General features: G+C 34.7%; 1 protein-coding gene across 1 annotated transcript; it reads right to left on the reverse strand.

Moving 5' to 3' along the window:
- Positions 1-3,405: 3,405 nt before the first annotated feature.
- Positions 3,406-10,747, reverse strand: LOC126753931 (kelch-like protein 1). Its single transcript, XM_050465709.1, is given in 9 exon segments — positions 3,406-3,637; positions 3,694-3,795; positions 3,849-4,053; positions 4,496-4,797; positions 4,881-5,240; positions 5,305-5,318; positions 5,321-5,661; positions 5,731-5,901; positions 10,627-10,747. Coding segments are annotated over 8 exon segments (1,686 nt in total). The 5' UTR covers positions 5,883-5,901; positions 10,627-10,747; the 3' UTR covers positions 3,406-3,427.
- Positions 10,748-14,386: the final 3,639 nt, after the last annotated feature.

The following is a 14,386-nucleotide window of genomic DNA, read 5'->3' on the forward strand; positions in this document are numbered from 1 at the left end:
AAGGAGTTTTGAGAGGAAATTGCAAATGCCCTAAATGCACTTGGTCCACTCAAAAGACAAATAGCTGAAAATACATTTTCCCAGAAAGAATTTTACGAGGCTATATAAAACACTGTCTGCAAATAGGAAATATGAGGTCAAGTTTGCAGTTAGGTTAAAATGGAAGAAGTAAGAGGTGACATATTGCAGGTACGTCCCAAACCTCCGAAATGGAATTTCCGTTCTTTCGAAATGAATTTGCAGCAGAGTTAGCAGCCAGCGCAGAGAAAGAAGAACTGATAAGGAGAGGCGCTTCTTCCTTACGCAAATAGCTCTCCAGAAAGCAACGAGGACACCAAGAATAATGAAACGAAATAATAAAATGAAGGAAGAATTGGCGGACGCCGCAGTGAAGCAACTACAAGGAAAATGGAAAATAAGTGGATAAAGATGCAGATGCTAAAGTTAGATCCAAATTATAAATCAGATTCGAAGTAATTTAGTAAATAACCTAAATTTTGTACCTGAACTTTTTTTTTTAGTTTTTTGTTTCAATTATCTTTAAGAAGCTGTGAACTGAACTGGTGTGAATGAACTGAATTCAATTTATTATCTTTAAGTAACAAGTTGTGAAATGCACTGAATGCAAATTATTTTTTTAATATACGAATAGTATATATATGTACATACAATTTAGAATTTAATAAAGATGTTTTTATTATTGTACTCGTTTCTCAAATTTATTAAAAAGTAGAGAGTATGTTGTCTCGAATACGATTTGCTATGGAAGTATAATCGGGGTCACTGCTTTGCTCTTCTTTCTGCTCCTCCTGACGGCTTTCAAAATTAAATTCATTTGCGTTCAAATCTTCCACTTCGTAGAAAATGCAAATATTGTGTAGTGCACAAGTAACATTTATAATTTGACTCGCTTTTTGAGGCGAGTAATGCAGCTCTCGAACTCCCATCAAACATCGAAAGCGGTTCTTTAAAACACCGATCGTTCGCTCTATAATATTTCTAGTTATGGAGTGCTTTATGTTATAATTACTTTGTCGGCTGCCTTGACTTACGGAACGATACGGAGTCATTAGCCAAGGTTGTAATGGGTATCCAGCATCGCCTTGAAAAAAAAGCAAATAACTATTTTAAATTGTCTAAGAAACATACATATCTACCTAAATACCTAACAGCCATATCGTCGTTCCATATAGCACCTCAGCTTGCTCAATCCCCATACATGAGCGTCGTGATTGCACCCAGGACACCTAGCGTCAATGCTTCTTATTCGTAATTTGTGACTGCACACCTAAAAAAATAAATTTTCAATTATGGAATTGATTTCATGAAATACATACCATCCTCACCACCATAGCATTGATGCTATAAAATCTTTTTCTATTGTAATAAAGAAAAGGTTCATCGGATGGCTTGATTAGCTTTATGTGCGTACCATGAACGCACATGATAACACCTGGGAAACCAGCTTTCGTAAAAAAAATCTTGTTTTGCTTCCTGCTTTTCTATTTCATTTTGCTCGAATTTTATCCACTGTGGGCATTATTTCGAGAAAATTTGACAGCCACTTTGACACGGTTGACTGTGCCATTCCAACATTGTGGTCTGCGCCAACTCCATGCTGGTAACTGCCTTCCGCAAAAAATCTTAAAGCGGATACTACAATGTTAAGAGGAGATAACGAGGACAAAGTACTTGCCGTCGATTCTTCCGCAAACGTATCTAAAACATACTTGAATGCGCCCTTATTCAGACGAAAGTTTTTTTTTGAATCTAAATAATTAAACAAATTGTAAGAAACTTGTCTACTTTCACGTGCAATTACTCACAGCCCGTCATTCATCTGGAAGGGATCGCACATATCCCGTAATCTTCGCCTTTCAATTCTCATCTGAGATGCGCTGCTCTCCTCCTCAAGCAGTAATATCGCCGCGGATAAAGATTCCATACTTACGTTTAATAAAAATAATAATAACAATATACAAATTTTACTTTTATTTATTTTCTTTGAACAGCAGTAATTTATGTGTTTTTGCTTTATGTTCCAGTTTCACATATTTTAAGGCAAAGGATTTCGAAGGAGTTATAAATCTTCCTCTTCTTCTTTCAATCCAATTGCAACACATGATACCTAATTAGGACTACGGCGGAGCGTAGAGCGGGAACGTACTCGAAATGCATGATAGGGGTGATTATGTAGTTGTTTGCTTATTTCCAGTGTTAGAATGTCGTTGGAATTTTATTAAATGGCAGCACAAAAAATAAATAAAACTAAGCGAATGGCATTTCCATTTAGATTTTCTTATTGGAAAATCTGCTATTAACAGCTGCGTTTTGTTTACAATCAGCAAATTAAAACCGAAATAAAAAGCATCAAAAATCATCAAAATTTATTATTTATACAAAGAATTTTTTGAACCCTTAAAATTCGGATTACTTAATAAGCACATACCTTCAATAAAGTCCATTTCTGAATAGCAGAACTTTTTTAAAATCGATCATTTTGCTTTTTAAACTTTGTTTAGGCATTTTATAAGTAGGAATTTCATTGAACTAGAATTGTAAACAATGAACAGCTGTTTGTGTAAAAATAAGCAAATAACCATACATAGGATTTTCACGGAGCACAGAGCTTATTTTTAATTTAACCCTCCATTACTAACCTTAGGGTCGAATCGACCCAGGCACGCAAACTTTTTAAATTAACAAAAAATAAAGAATATCTTTTAACGCAAGATATATATGTGTAATCTAAATTTATACATATTTAAATGTTTATAAACAATAAGAATAAGAAAAATGTAAAATATTATGCATAAAAAATTGTTTTAAAAAATAGCGGGTCGATTAGGTAACATAATTGAAAAATTTTTGCATTAGTCATTCCAATTTTTCTTTTTAACATTTTACTTTTATATTTCAGGTTTCAAATGCACTTTATTTGAAGTCAATATCTTTAAAACTTATCATTTTATGCGCAATCTGGCTGGATAACTTTTTTTCACTTTTTTAGCTATGTTGTAATGAATACAAACTTAATTTCAATTTAAGTATATAAATTAATTTTTTAACACATCATTTTATAAATTTAACAATAAAATACTACAATATACTAAAAGACGTATACGTTTTAGCAATTTATAAGTTTAAACGATTTTAATAGATAATACAAATGAGGGTCGATAAGACCCATGGTTAGTAACCATGCGACATGATTTGAGGTTAGTAATGCAGGGTTAATAATCACATAACCCGATAACCCCCTTACCGTGAACAGCCTAACTATATACATAAATGAACATGTAACATATGGATGATGTATGTATGTGTGTTGATTTAAAACATTATTTACGATAAGATAGAAAATCACACATATTGTATTTCTTATAAGAAAATATATTAGAAAAATATATATAATAATATTATTTATTCATTTCGACAATAGTAAGGCTACAGGCACAATACAACGGAAATATCCGTTTACATTGGAGAATGAACACTTTTTTACCCAACGGTCATTAGCCTCGTCATATACTGACACACTTGACAAGTCGTCAGATTTAGGGCGGCCAATAAACCATAGCTTATTGTCCAACAACATGCCTGCAATACGAGCCCAGTCAGCATTCAAACAACAAATCTGCGAAAAATATTCAGTTTGAAATCGAAAGATTGGCAAAAATCAACTTAATTTACCTTAGACCAGGTGTTTCGCTGAGGATCATAACGTTCAACATTTTGTCTACTCTTAGCAGAATACGTGTCTAAAACATAAATATGACCCTTATGTACTTTTACCTGTAATGCAAAATCTAGAAATATATCAATCATTATATTTTAATCTAACTTACAAAAGGAAAATCACGACATTCATTCATATTCGCGCAAGAAGTCCAAGTATTCGAATCCGGATTGTAGCATTCGACGAGTTTTAAGTCTCTATTAGTATTTTTACCGCCCACTATATAAATTTTGTTATTTAAAGCCACTGCTCCGGCTCTATGTCTTTCATCAATCAAACTGCTCACGGACTCCCAACCATCGGATGGCGTATATCTTGAAATCAACAAACAACATGAGTTCTAAATATTACATGTATCTAAATTGATATGAAAAGCATTGCGTTTGTTAGCTTAATGAGCGTCAACTAAGAAATTGTCTGATTTAAAAACTTGAAGTATTCTAAAGAAGTCGCTGGCAAAGTCAGATGGTGTGGGTGTACTTAAAGCCAGAGGCAATTATTTGAAGAGGCAACGCTAAAACGTTTCTAGATTTCACTTTATAAAGTTTTTGGAGTTGAGATCTTAGGAGCAAGAGCCTTGACTCAATACACTCTTTCTAAATATACTTATAAGTACTTTGTTTTGTACACCATCCACGTTATTCTTAAGCAACTTATCTAAAATCCTTTCACCATTAAAGTTAAAGTTAACCTGAAATTGTTGAAGCTCACAATCGCCAACGTCAGGTAATTCGGAACAGAATTATATATATTTACCTTTCCACCGACGACAAAACCTTTTTATCCTCTAAACCACCAATCGCGTAGATTTTATCATCTAATGCGACAACACAAAGACCGCATCTTGCTTGCTTCATGGCGGGAAAATTTTCCCATGTTTTATTTCGTATATTCAAGCTGCGGACGATGTTGGATGTGATACCACTTTTACAACCGCCAATAAATATTAAATTATCATCCTTTAAAATCATACAATAATACGTGTAATCGATTTCTAAACTCGCATATTCTTGCCACTTATCCTCAGCTTTGTTATATTGGACCAGATTTTTATTCATCTAATCCAAAAATATTTTTAATTTTATATATATTTAGAATTTAAGATTATAATTTTTGAATATTAGCAGCAGTGTGCGCTTACCTCGGAGTGGCAAAACGCCAGGAATGTTTTCTCACACGTAGCACGTGGTTCTGTGAATCGCATATTTATCTTTGCTCGTTTTTCAGGATCTCTGATCCATGATATCGCCTTGAAGGCCAGCAGCTCACAACCAGGTAACGGCTGTATGTGTGTCCACAGAAAGTCCGCATCGAATTGGGTAAGCCGGAGACAAGCTATTAAAAGTGGCAGTGCCTCTTGACGTGCAGAAACATCGTAATTGAACCAGCGTTTTATGGCATCGTAGGCATCTTCCTCACGAGTTATATTCAAATTGTCAGATTCCAGAATATGTTGCAATTTTTCTGCATCAAAACTCAGAAACTCATCGCGTCGACTGATCTGGTATTATTAGAAACAAAATGTCGATTACACAAGTACCGCTATTGCGAGGCATTATACTCACCTCCATGAAGTTTTTATTTCGTATTCAATGAGTTTTTGCTTAAGGCGTTCACATTGGGTTTCTCGCTCAAGCGTGTAAGCAGCCTGTAATGTGTGTTCTTTGATATTTGTCATAAGGCAGTCCACACAACTATTTATGACATCATCCAATTGCAAAATGAGTGCCCCCTTTAGCATGGCACCGACATTGTTAACGGTAATGAGGGCCTCTCCGGTGTAACAAAAGGTTATTAGACGCTCAAAAATATCGCTATCGATATCATTCATCTCGATGTCGGGATTATTGCCTTGCTCGCCATTGAAAAGGTTCTCGAAGTAGGGACTCGCTGCAGCGAGTATCAAACGATGCGCGGGTACACTGTGCAGTCCAAAAATTATAAATATTAATGTAATGTTTTATGTAAGCTAAGGACAAAGTAATACTTACACAGCCGTTGGGTTTGAAACTTCAAATGTCACATCGATTAGAGACTGCTCGTCGTAGAAGCTAAGCAGTTTCGCCACTAATTTCTCCTTGAAGCGGTTCAGCCCACTGGAATTACTCTGTAGAGCAAGTGTTTGAGCACAACTCGTGGCCATTATTAGTTACTGAACTTTCCTTTTGTAATAAGAAAAAATATATGTTTATTTAATAAAATATTTGAAATAAGTGGTTAAATGCACTGGAAGTTCATTTTCAAGTTGTCTGGTAAGCACTATATCTGCGTCCGGTCAGTGACTGTGACCTTACCTTAGCAACTTTGGTGGCACGTTGAACACAGTGGCTTACAATAAGCTAACCGCAATACTAATTAACGTTCCAGAACCTGTACGAGTGGAAACTAAACAAAAATATGTCTTAATAAGCTTAAGATCTCTCGCTTTTGTAAATAGTTACGCTTTAAATGAGACCTCTGCAGAAATACCATACTTGAAGTAGCTCATTTTCCAGTCTACACCCAAAAGCACTTTTTTTTAGTTTTTCACATGGAGTTTCTTTCAAAAAAAAAAAAACAATAATAATCTTGGTCGATCCAACACCAGGCTGTTCATAGTTCGTTTGCGTGTCGAAAGGAGTTCGAAAATATTATGAACACCCCGGCCTGGGTTTTTTTTTTTTGAAGCGCGGCCGAAGGCAGCCTGTGAAGTATGAGTGTGCGAGGTACTTTTCAAAATACTCTTTATTTCTTATAAAACGCACTATAAATCCGGATATGTTTCAAAGTGTACATTGTCATTACAGCTAAGTGAACTAAATTCTGCAGAATTTGAGAAAATGTGTTAAATATACATATGTACATACGTATGTATACAGTGTCTCACAGTAAAAAGATGCAGCAACGAAATGAGAAAGCGATTAGTAAAAATTCATGTTTATATTGCGAAATAATTTTTTTTACTAATTTATGTTAAAGCTTGTAGAATTAAAAAAACAACGCTAAAATTATTTATTCTTTACAAAAGCTTAAGTACGTATAAAAACATATTCGTATACCAGTCGAATAAAAAGAAATCGGGTCTTAATAAAATATTTAACGAAAGTGATTTCCGTTAGATTGTACGGATCTACAGAAAATCGTCATTTCAGTCCAGCTTTAAGCAACAAAGTGAAAAAATTCTTGGAGAAAAGATTTATCCGGAAGCCATATGAATAGTGTTCAGGAAAGTTGGTTTCAATGGTCGAACAGCCCGATATATTACGCGCGTCGAAGGATTTGGAGAATTATTTTTTTTTAGGTTGGTAATACTGTCAGTCACATTTATGTTAAATTTCATGTCAAAATATTCATTAGTGTTTGAGATACGTGTCGTTTTATGAGCTGCTAAAAGTGAGTTTTCCGTTTTTTGGCGATGTCGAAATTTGTTGAGCAAAGAATTTGCATTAAATTTTCTGCTGTGGATACGTTGAGGATGGTGCAGAAAGCCTTTGGTGATGAGGCTAAGTATGTCTAAAAAAAATGTTTACAAGTGGTATAGTGAGTTCCAAGCCGGCCGTGAACGTGTCGAAGACGAAGAGTGTCCAGGGCGACCATCAACCTCAACCGACGAAGCTCACGTTCAACAAATCAAAGATTTGGTGTTGAAAAACCGTCGATTAACAATTAGAGACCTTGCTGATGAAGTTGGCATATCGAAAAGCTCAGCCAATACCATTTTGAAGGATGTTGTGGGCCTCAAGCGCGTCAAATATCGACTGGTACCGAAAACATTGAATTTTTTGGAAAAAATGCGTCGCGTTGAAGTGTGTGAAACGATGCTTTCCGACTACCAGGGTGTCATGAAACGCATTATAACTGGCGATGAGACTTGGATCTATGCTTACGACCCCGAAACAACCGATCAATCGAGCGAATATCGTGCCAAAAGAGAGCCGAGACCAAAAAAATCGCGCCAAAGTCGCTCAAAAATCAAGGTCATGTTGACTGTTTTCTTCGATTATCGTGGTGTTGTGCATTATGAATTCCTTCCAACTGGTCAAACAGTCAACAAGGAATATTATTTGAACGTTATGCGTCGTTTGCTTAACGCTATCCACCTAAAAAGGCCGGAATTGTGGAAAGACAATTCTTGGTTTTTACACCACGATAATGCACCATCCCATACTGCCCTCGTAATTCGCAATCATTTCGCCAAAAACTCAACCCATATCGTTCCGTAACCACCGTATTCACCTGATCTGGCGGCGTGCGACTTCTGGCTGTTCACCAAGCTGAAAAGACCGCTCCGGGGACACCGTTTTTATACGATAGAGGAGATTTAAGCCGCAGCGAAGACGGAACTGAAGGCCATCCCGGAAAGTGGCTACAACCAGTGTTTCGAAGATTGGAAAATCCGTTGGCATAAGTGCATTGCATCGGCAGGGGATTACTTTGAAGGGGATGAAATTGATTTGGAAGAATAAATAAAGAATTTTCAAAATAAATACAATGTACAATTTTGGAATTCCGTAATTTTTATAGATGAGAGTAAATTCGAGCTGTTTAGATCGAATGGAAAGAATCTGTGTCTTGAGAAAAACGCTGAGCTGCAACCGCAAACTCTACATAGCAGCGTAAACATTACAGAGGGGGGCGTATAATGGTGTGAGGATGCATGTCGAATTCTGGAGTCGGCAATTCGGAATTTATCGAGTTTTATGAACAAGAGAGTGTTTCTGGACATTTTGAAACGAAATTTGCGCGAAATTAAATATCGCCGTCAACTTTCGGTACTACGAAGATAATAAACCTAAACTTAAGTGCAGAGTGGTATAAAGTTGGCTTATTTGGAACTGTGCGCACATAGTACAAACACCAGCATTGCCTCCAGATTGAAATGCAATTGAGAATCTGTGGTCAATAATTTTGGATTGAGAGATTCGAAAAAACGTAATTCGAAATAAAGTCGCTTGAAAACCGCCTTATAAGCAGAATGAAACAAAATTACTCCTAGCGACACAAAGAAACCGCTGGAATACAAGCCTAAACGTCTGAAAGCACTAATACATACATAGATACTAAGGGGTATACCATAAGCTATTGATCAACCTAAAATTTAAATTGTCCTTTAATGTATTGTATTTTTGTTTTCGTTACCGCATCATTTTCGCTATTGAAATGAACTGAAATTTGCTTTTGTTGTTGATTTAATAAAATAACTACAAAATCTGAATTTTTTAAGCATAAATTAAATGGTTTATCTGCCGCTGTTCAGTGATATTCTATATTTATAGTTTTTGGAAAATGAATTTGGTTTTCAGGTAATACTTTCCTTAGTACTTTTTATATGATTTCATCACTTGAGCTGAGCCATTGAACATAAACTATTGAAAAATTAATTTTTCGCTCTCAGATTTGCAATATTGGCGTCAAACGACAAAGTGAATTCCTTCTTTGGGGGTCCTAAACTAAACAGTTGCCTTATTTTTATTAGACACAAGTAAACATACATCCATACATATGTATGTACATACATACAGTGGCTCACAGCTTATTTCGTGTGCTCTTTTATTTAAAAGAAAATGTGAAATATTTTCCATATCTTATTTTTTTTTTAAATCTTAACAAAAGGGGTTGAGACAGTGCTTGGTAAGTCATGCAATCCTGAAACAATAAGAAGGATTCTACGTAAAGCTGATTTCCATGGTAGGACAGCTCGAAACAAACCGTTTGTTAGTGAGCGTAACAAAAAAGTCAGGTTGCAGTTTGCTGAAAGATATATTAATAAAGACGAAAGCAAATTTAACCTCTTTGGTGCCGATGGAAAGTCTTTTGTATGGCGTAAGCCCAACACGGAGTTAGAACCGAAGAATCTACGTGGCACAGTTAAACATGGCGGAGGACACGTAATGGTTTGGGGCTGTATGTCATCAGCTGGTGTCGGCAATTTAGTTTTTATAGACCCAACTATGGATAAAACCATTTATTTAAATTTTCTAAAAAAATAATTTGCTACAAAGTGCAGAAAAATTGGGCATTCGAGACAGGTTTAGATTCTACCAAGACAATGACCCGAAGCACAAGTCACAATTAGTGCAAATGTGGCTTATATGGAACTGTCCTCATTTAGTAGAAACACCGGCACAATCGCCTGATCTCAACGTAATAGAAAATTTATGCAGTGTTCTCGAGAAAAACATTAGAAAGCATCATATTAGCAACCAACAAGACCTTAGAAGAGCGTTAGTAGCGGAATGGGAAAAAATATCTCCAGAATACACTAAAAAACTCGTTGGTTCTATGCAATCCCGGCTAAGATCGGTTTTAAAGCAAAAAGGTTACCCTACGAAATATTAATTTACAAAAAACTTCATTTAATTCTAAGAAACATTCATGTATTTTTAAGTTTCGTTAAGCACACGAAATAAGCTGTGACGTTGATTTACCTGGTATTTTGTTATTGTTGTATATATTATACTTAAGAGGAAATTATTTTGAATGTTTTTGTACGTGTTCGTAATGTAAAATAACTTTGCTTTCAATGTACATTTAAAATTTTTTAAAAATAAATAAGATATGGAAGATATTTCACATTTTCTTTTGAATAAAAGAGCACACGAAATAAATTGTAAGCCACTGTATATTTAATTTTTTTTCTTCTTAAAACTCAATTCACAAAGATAGGTGGCTTGACAGTCTTATTCGCTCAATTGCCCGATCAGCAAATTGAAAAGAACAACAAACACTTCGCCGGTTAAAGTTCCGCTAACAATAATATAAACATTGAACATTTTTTTGTTGTTATTTAATCTGAAATGCTGACTGGCATTTTGCGTCCGATCAGCGCAACAACTTGATATTTTGGTACAGAGTTTAAGCAGCTAAAGAGAAACTTCACTAGAAACGCGTAAATAATTGATGCTTACCCCGGTATTGCAATAAAGTGCAGCGCAACAATTATCAAATAGAACTGCTTTCCGATAATTCAACACTTATGTATGTATATAAGTACACTTGTCGCAACTCTAGATAAGAAGAACTGAACTTACTACCCTTGCGGTTCACACTATAATGAAGCTAAATCAGTTTTCTACACCACCGATCGTCAAGCCGTTGCTCTTTTTAGTCACTTTGGCTTCCAACAACTCAATTACAACAAACTCAGCGTTTTTTTAAGGAGTCAGTAGGGTAATCTGGCCTGTTTTTCTGACATTTTTTTTTTATAGAAATATTTATTCAACAATAGAACCTTTTTCACATATCATGAGGTATGTATGTAAGTATATCGTGCAGTGTATAAACAATTTTTTTCGGAATTTTTTGAAGACATCTGTCGAAGAAATGACTGGGTGAATGAGATGCGTTTTTTCACTGGCGGAAACTGGCGATTGGATCATCTGAAACAGAAAAACCCAATTTATTCTTAAAAAGTACGTGAATGGTTATCGTTCCTACTAGAATCATGAAAAACTGTTGATAAATAAAAAAGTAATTAGCGTTTTGTTTTTGAATTTTTCCCCATGTTTTTTTTACATAAATTTTGTCATAACATTGTCAATAAATTATAAAAATTATGAATCTAGTAGGAACGATGGCCAGACGTTTAGTAAACATTTAAAAATCTAAGCACATCGCCAGTTTAAAAGAGTATGTTTTGAGAAAAAATAAGTTTAAAATTTGAGATGTGCACTCCAAGCGCCCCGAACGTCGAGCGGTATTATTATTTTTGGACTTTTTTCGAAGCCTTCAAATGGTAAAGTGGGTTTCCACATTAATTCTATTCTATTTGTTAAGAAAACAGAAAATGCAAAAAAAAATTTTTTGAAAAAAGATTACCCTACTGATCTCTTAAGGACAATACGCAAAATGATCACAGTCGTTAAGTTGACTTGCGCTGGCGCCGTCTGGCAAGCAGCATTTTACACGAAAATAACGGTGGCCCAAGCTATTGCCAGATTTGTAGAAATGTGTATACACTCTTCGTCAATAGGTTAGACACACCCGTACTTGCGTTAGTATTCAGTTAACAACTTTTATTTTGAATTCAATTAAATAAAAGTTGATAAGCATAGGCCTGGGTTAAACACTGATACTTCAAGGATAATTTTCAGATTTATATATATTTTTAACAGAAGTGAGTGTTTGCAAACATTGTCTTGAAAAAGTTCATTAGCATGCTTAAAGACTTCATTTTAGACTTGTGTCTAGATAAAAACACATGAAGTGACTAATTTTTTAGAAGAAATGTAGTTTCTTTTTAATTGTTTTGATACTTAGACTCTTAAGATGACTTAAGATGATTAAAATATTTAATTGTGCACTGAACAGCTGAAAGGCTAGCGCTTACTTCGGCTTAGTACCCAATCTTAGTTGCCGATCAACTTCCATTAGTAACAATTTAACAAAATTCTAAAAATTTGAAATTTCGCTCGAGAAGTTAATGCTTTTGTTCACTCTCTAAAGCTTTTCTCCATATGCCTCTGGTACTTTTAAATATATAAAGAGTTCAGTTATAGAGCTGTGTTTTATTTCTTTGGTAATATTTCGATGCAATGGGCTCAAAGATTGAAAGAAGTCTGTTTTTTGACCTTCCTACATATGTATATACCTACATATTTATATGCTCTTTTCCTCACACTTTTGCTACAAATATTGCTCAAAATCTATTGATTTCTTAATTTTAATTTTTACTATTGAAATTAATTTTTATTTAATTTTATTCAGAACACTAAAAACCATGCAACCAACCGAAAGTCTACGAGTTTACATCGAAGTTTCTAGAGTCTTTCAATGCCCAGATATGTTTCTCCAGCCAACTCTTTATGATTTTTAATTTATTTTTCGTACTTTGAAAGAAAATGATTTTGCCCAACGAAGACTGGCATGGTAGAAAACAGAACAATCTAATGAACAAAAAGTTGTTGCGCTTAACTTATGACTAGTAGTGTACTTATGTATGAATGTATGTTAAGTGCTAGTGCAAAGGCGCTTTTTGTATTTATTATTGCTTTGCTGTAGGCAGACCCAACATGCCAGTTTGATAGTTCGACGTACAGTATCTTGTTAAAGTATTTAACATATTTAAGAGCAATGAGTTGCGGTCGTTGACTCACATATACATATGTATGTACATATATGAATATGACTCGAACGCGTAAATGGCAGTAAAACGCAATGCAGTTAAGTAATTTTGTAATATTATTCATTAAATAATATATATAAATTATTAAAATCATAAAAATCGATTTTTCACTCATTGCTGAACAGACTGTAGCGTACTGTAGGCATACTGCTTTGTGATTGGTCGCATGAAGTCCGTCACACGTCTGCTCAACGATCTCTCATGTGCAGGGATGGGCAAAACCTTAGCATGTGCTAAAAGAGCGTAAGTGATCGTATATTAAAAAATTGTGCTAAGAAATGCCGACCACTGTCGTGTACGTATCAGTAATCTGCAGTGAATGAGTTAAACGCAACTTTGAGCCACTTGCGAAAAATTGAGTATGAAGCAAGCAAATTATTCACGGAATGAGTACAAGTGTGATTACTGCTCACTTACAATTATGAGAGAGAGAGAGTTTTGGCTTGGGAGCTGCTTAGCTTGTATGAAGCATATATTCAAAAGTGTTTGGTGTACTTATGAATCTTTGCTTAGGATTCTCTGACAATTATGAATACAAAACACTTGTGAATATACGAAGAAGCTCAATTGTGCGCAAGCCACTTGAGTCTTTTGAGCCGTAACGCTATGAACCAAAAGCTAGAAAATCCATTACAAAAGTAAGAGTTATTATTATACATATGTATGTATGTATTATTGTATAACATAATTACATGAATTATTAACAAAAAACAAAATAACAGACTTCAGTTAATTTCGGTAAAAAATAAAAATACTAAACAAAAAATTTGCTTCAAGATTTATGTACATATGTATGTACATAACTCCGCAATATATCCTTAGATTAAGGTCTAGCACAAAATTACTTTTCAATATTATTGCATCTTTTTGTTTTTAACGTTTCGAAGTTCTTATTGCCACATTAATTAGTCGTAGATATGTATATGTAGAACTCAGGAATATTATATTATCTACGGTTTTGGGTGCAAGTCGATTTCTTTTATCAGTTATGATGACGTTCAGACGCCGCACTACTTCGGGTATAGTTATGACTTTAAGTGCAAGTTTTTTTACAATCACGCGTTTCGTTCCTTTTAAACCCCCTCCGCGTATAAAATATATGTGACCTGGTCTACGAAAAGGGAGCTAACGTGCGAAAACTAGTTCTTTTTTTTTAGTTTTTTTTTTAGTTTTTTCTCATCTTCCATCCTTATCAACTAAAAAGATGAAAATTGATTTTTTTAAACCTAAGCCCCCTTTCCGTAGACGAGGTCACATATTTTGAATAGGCACTTATTAGTGAATGTATTCATAAACAAACTATCAGCCTTTCAACTCATCTAATGGTATGCAACGAATAGCTCAAACAATTGGTGGATATATCGGGTGATTTTTTAAGAGCTTGATAACTTTTTTAAAAAAAAAACGCATAAAATTTGCAAAATCTCATCGGTTCTTTATTTGAAACGTTAGATTGGTTCATGACATTTACTTTTTGAAGATAATTTCATTTAAATGTTGACCGCGGCTGCGTCTTAGGTGGTCCATTCGGAAAGTCCAATTTT

Source organism: Bactrocera neohumeralis, chromosome 3 (genome assembly GCF_024586455.1).
Source record: "Bactrocera neohumeralis isolate Rockhampton chromosome 3, APGP_CSIRO_Bneo_wtdbg2-racon-allhic-juicebox.fasta_v2, whole genome shotgun sequence".
In the NCBI taxonomy this organism is placed as follows: Eukaryota; Metazoa; Arthropoda; class Insecta; order Diptera; family Tephritidae; genus Bactrocera; species Bactrocera neohumeralis.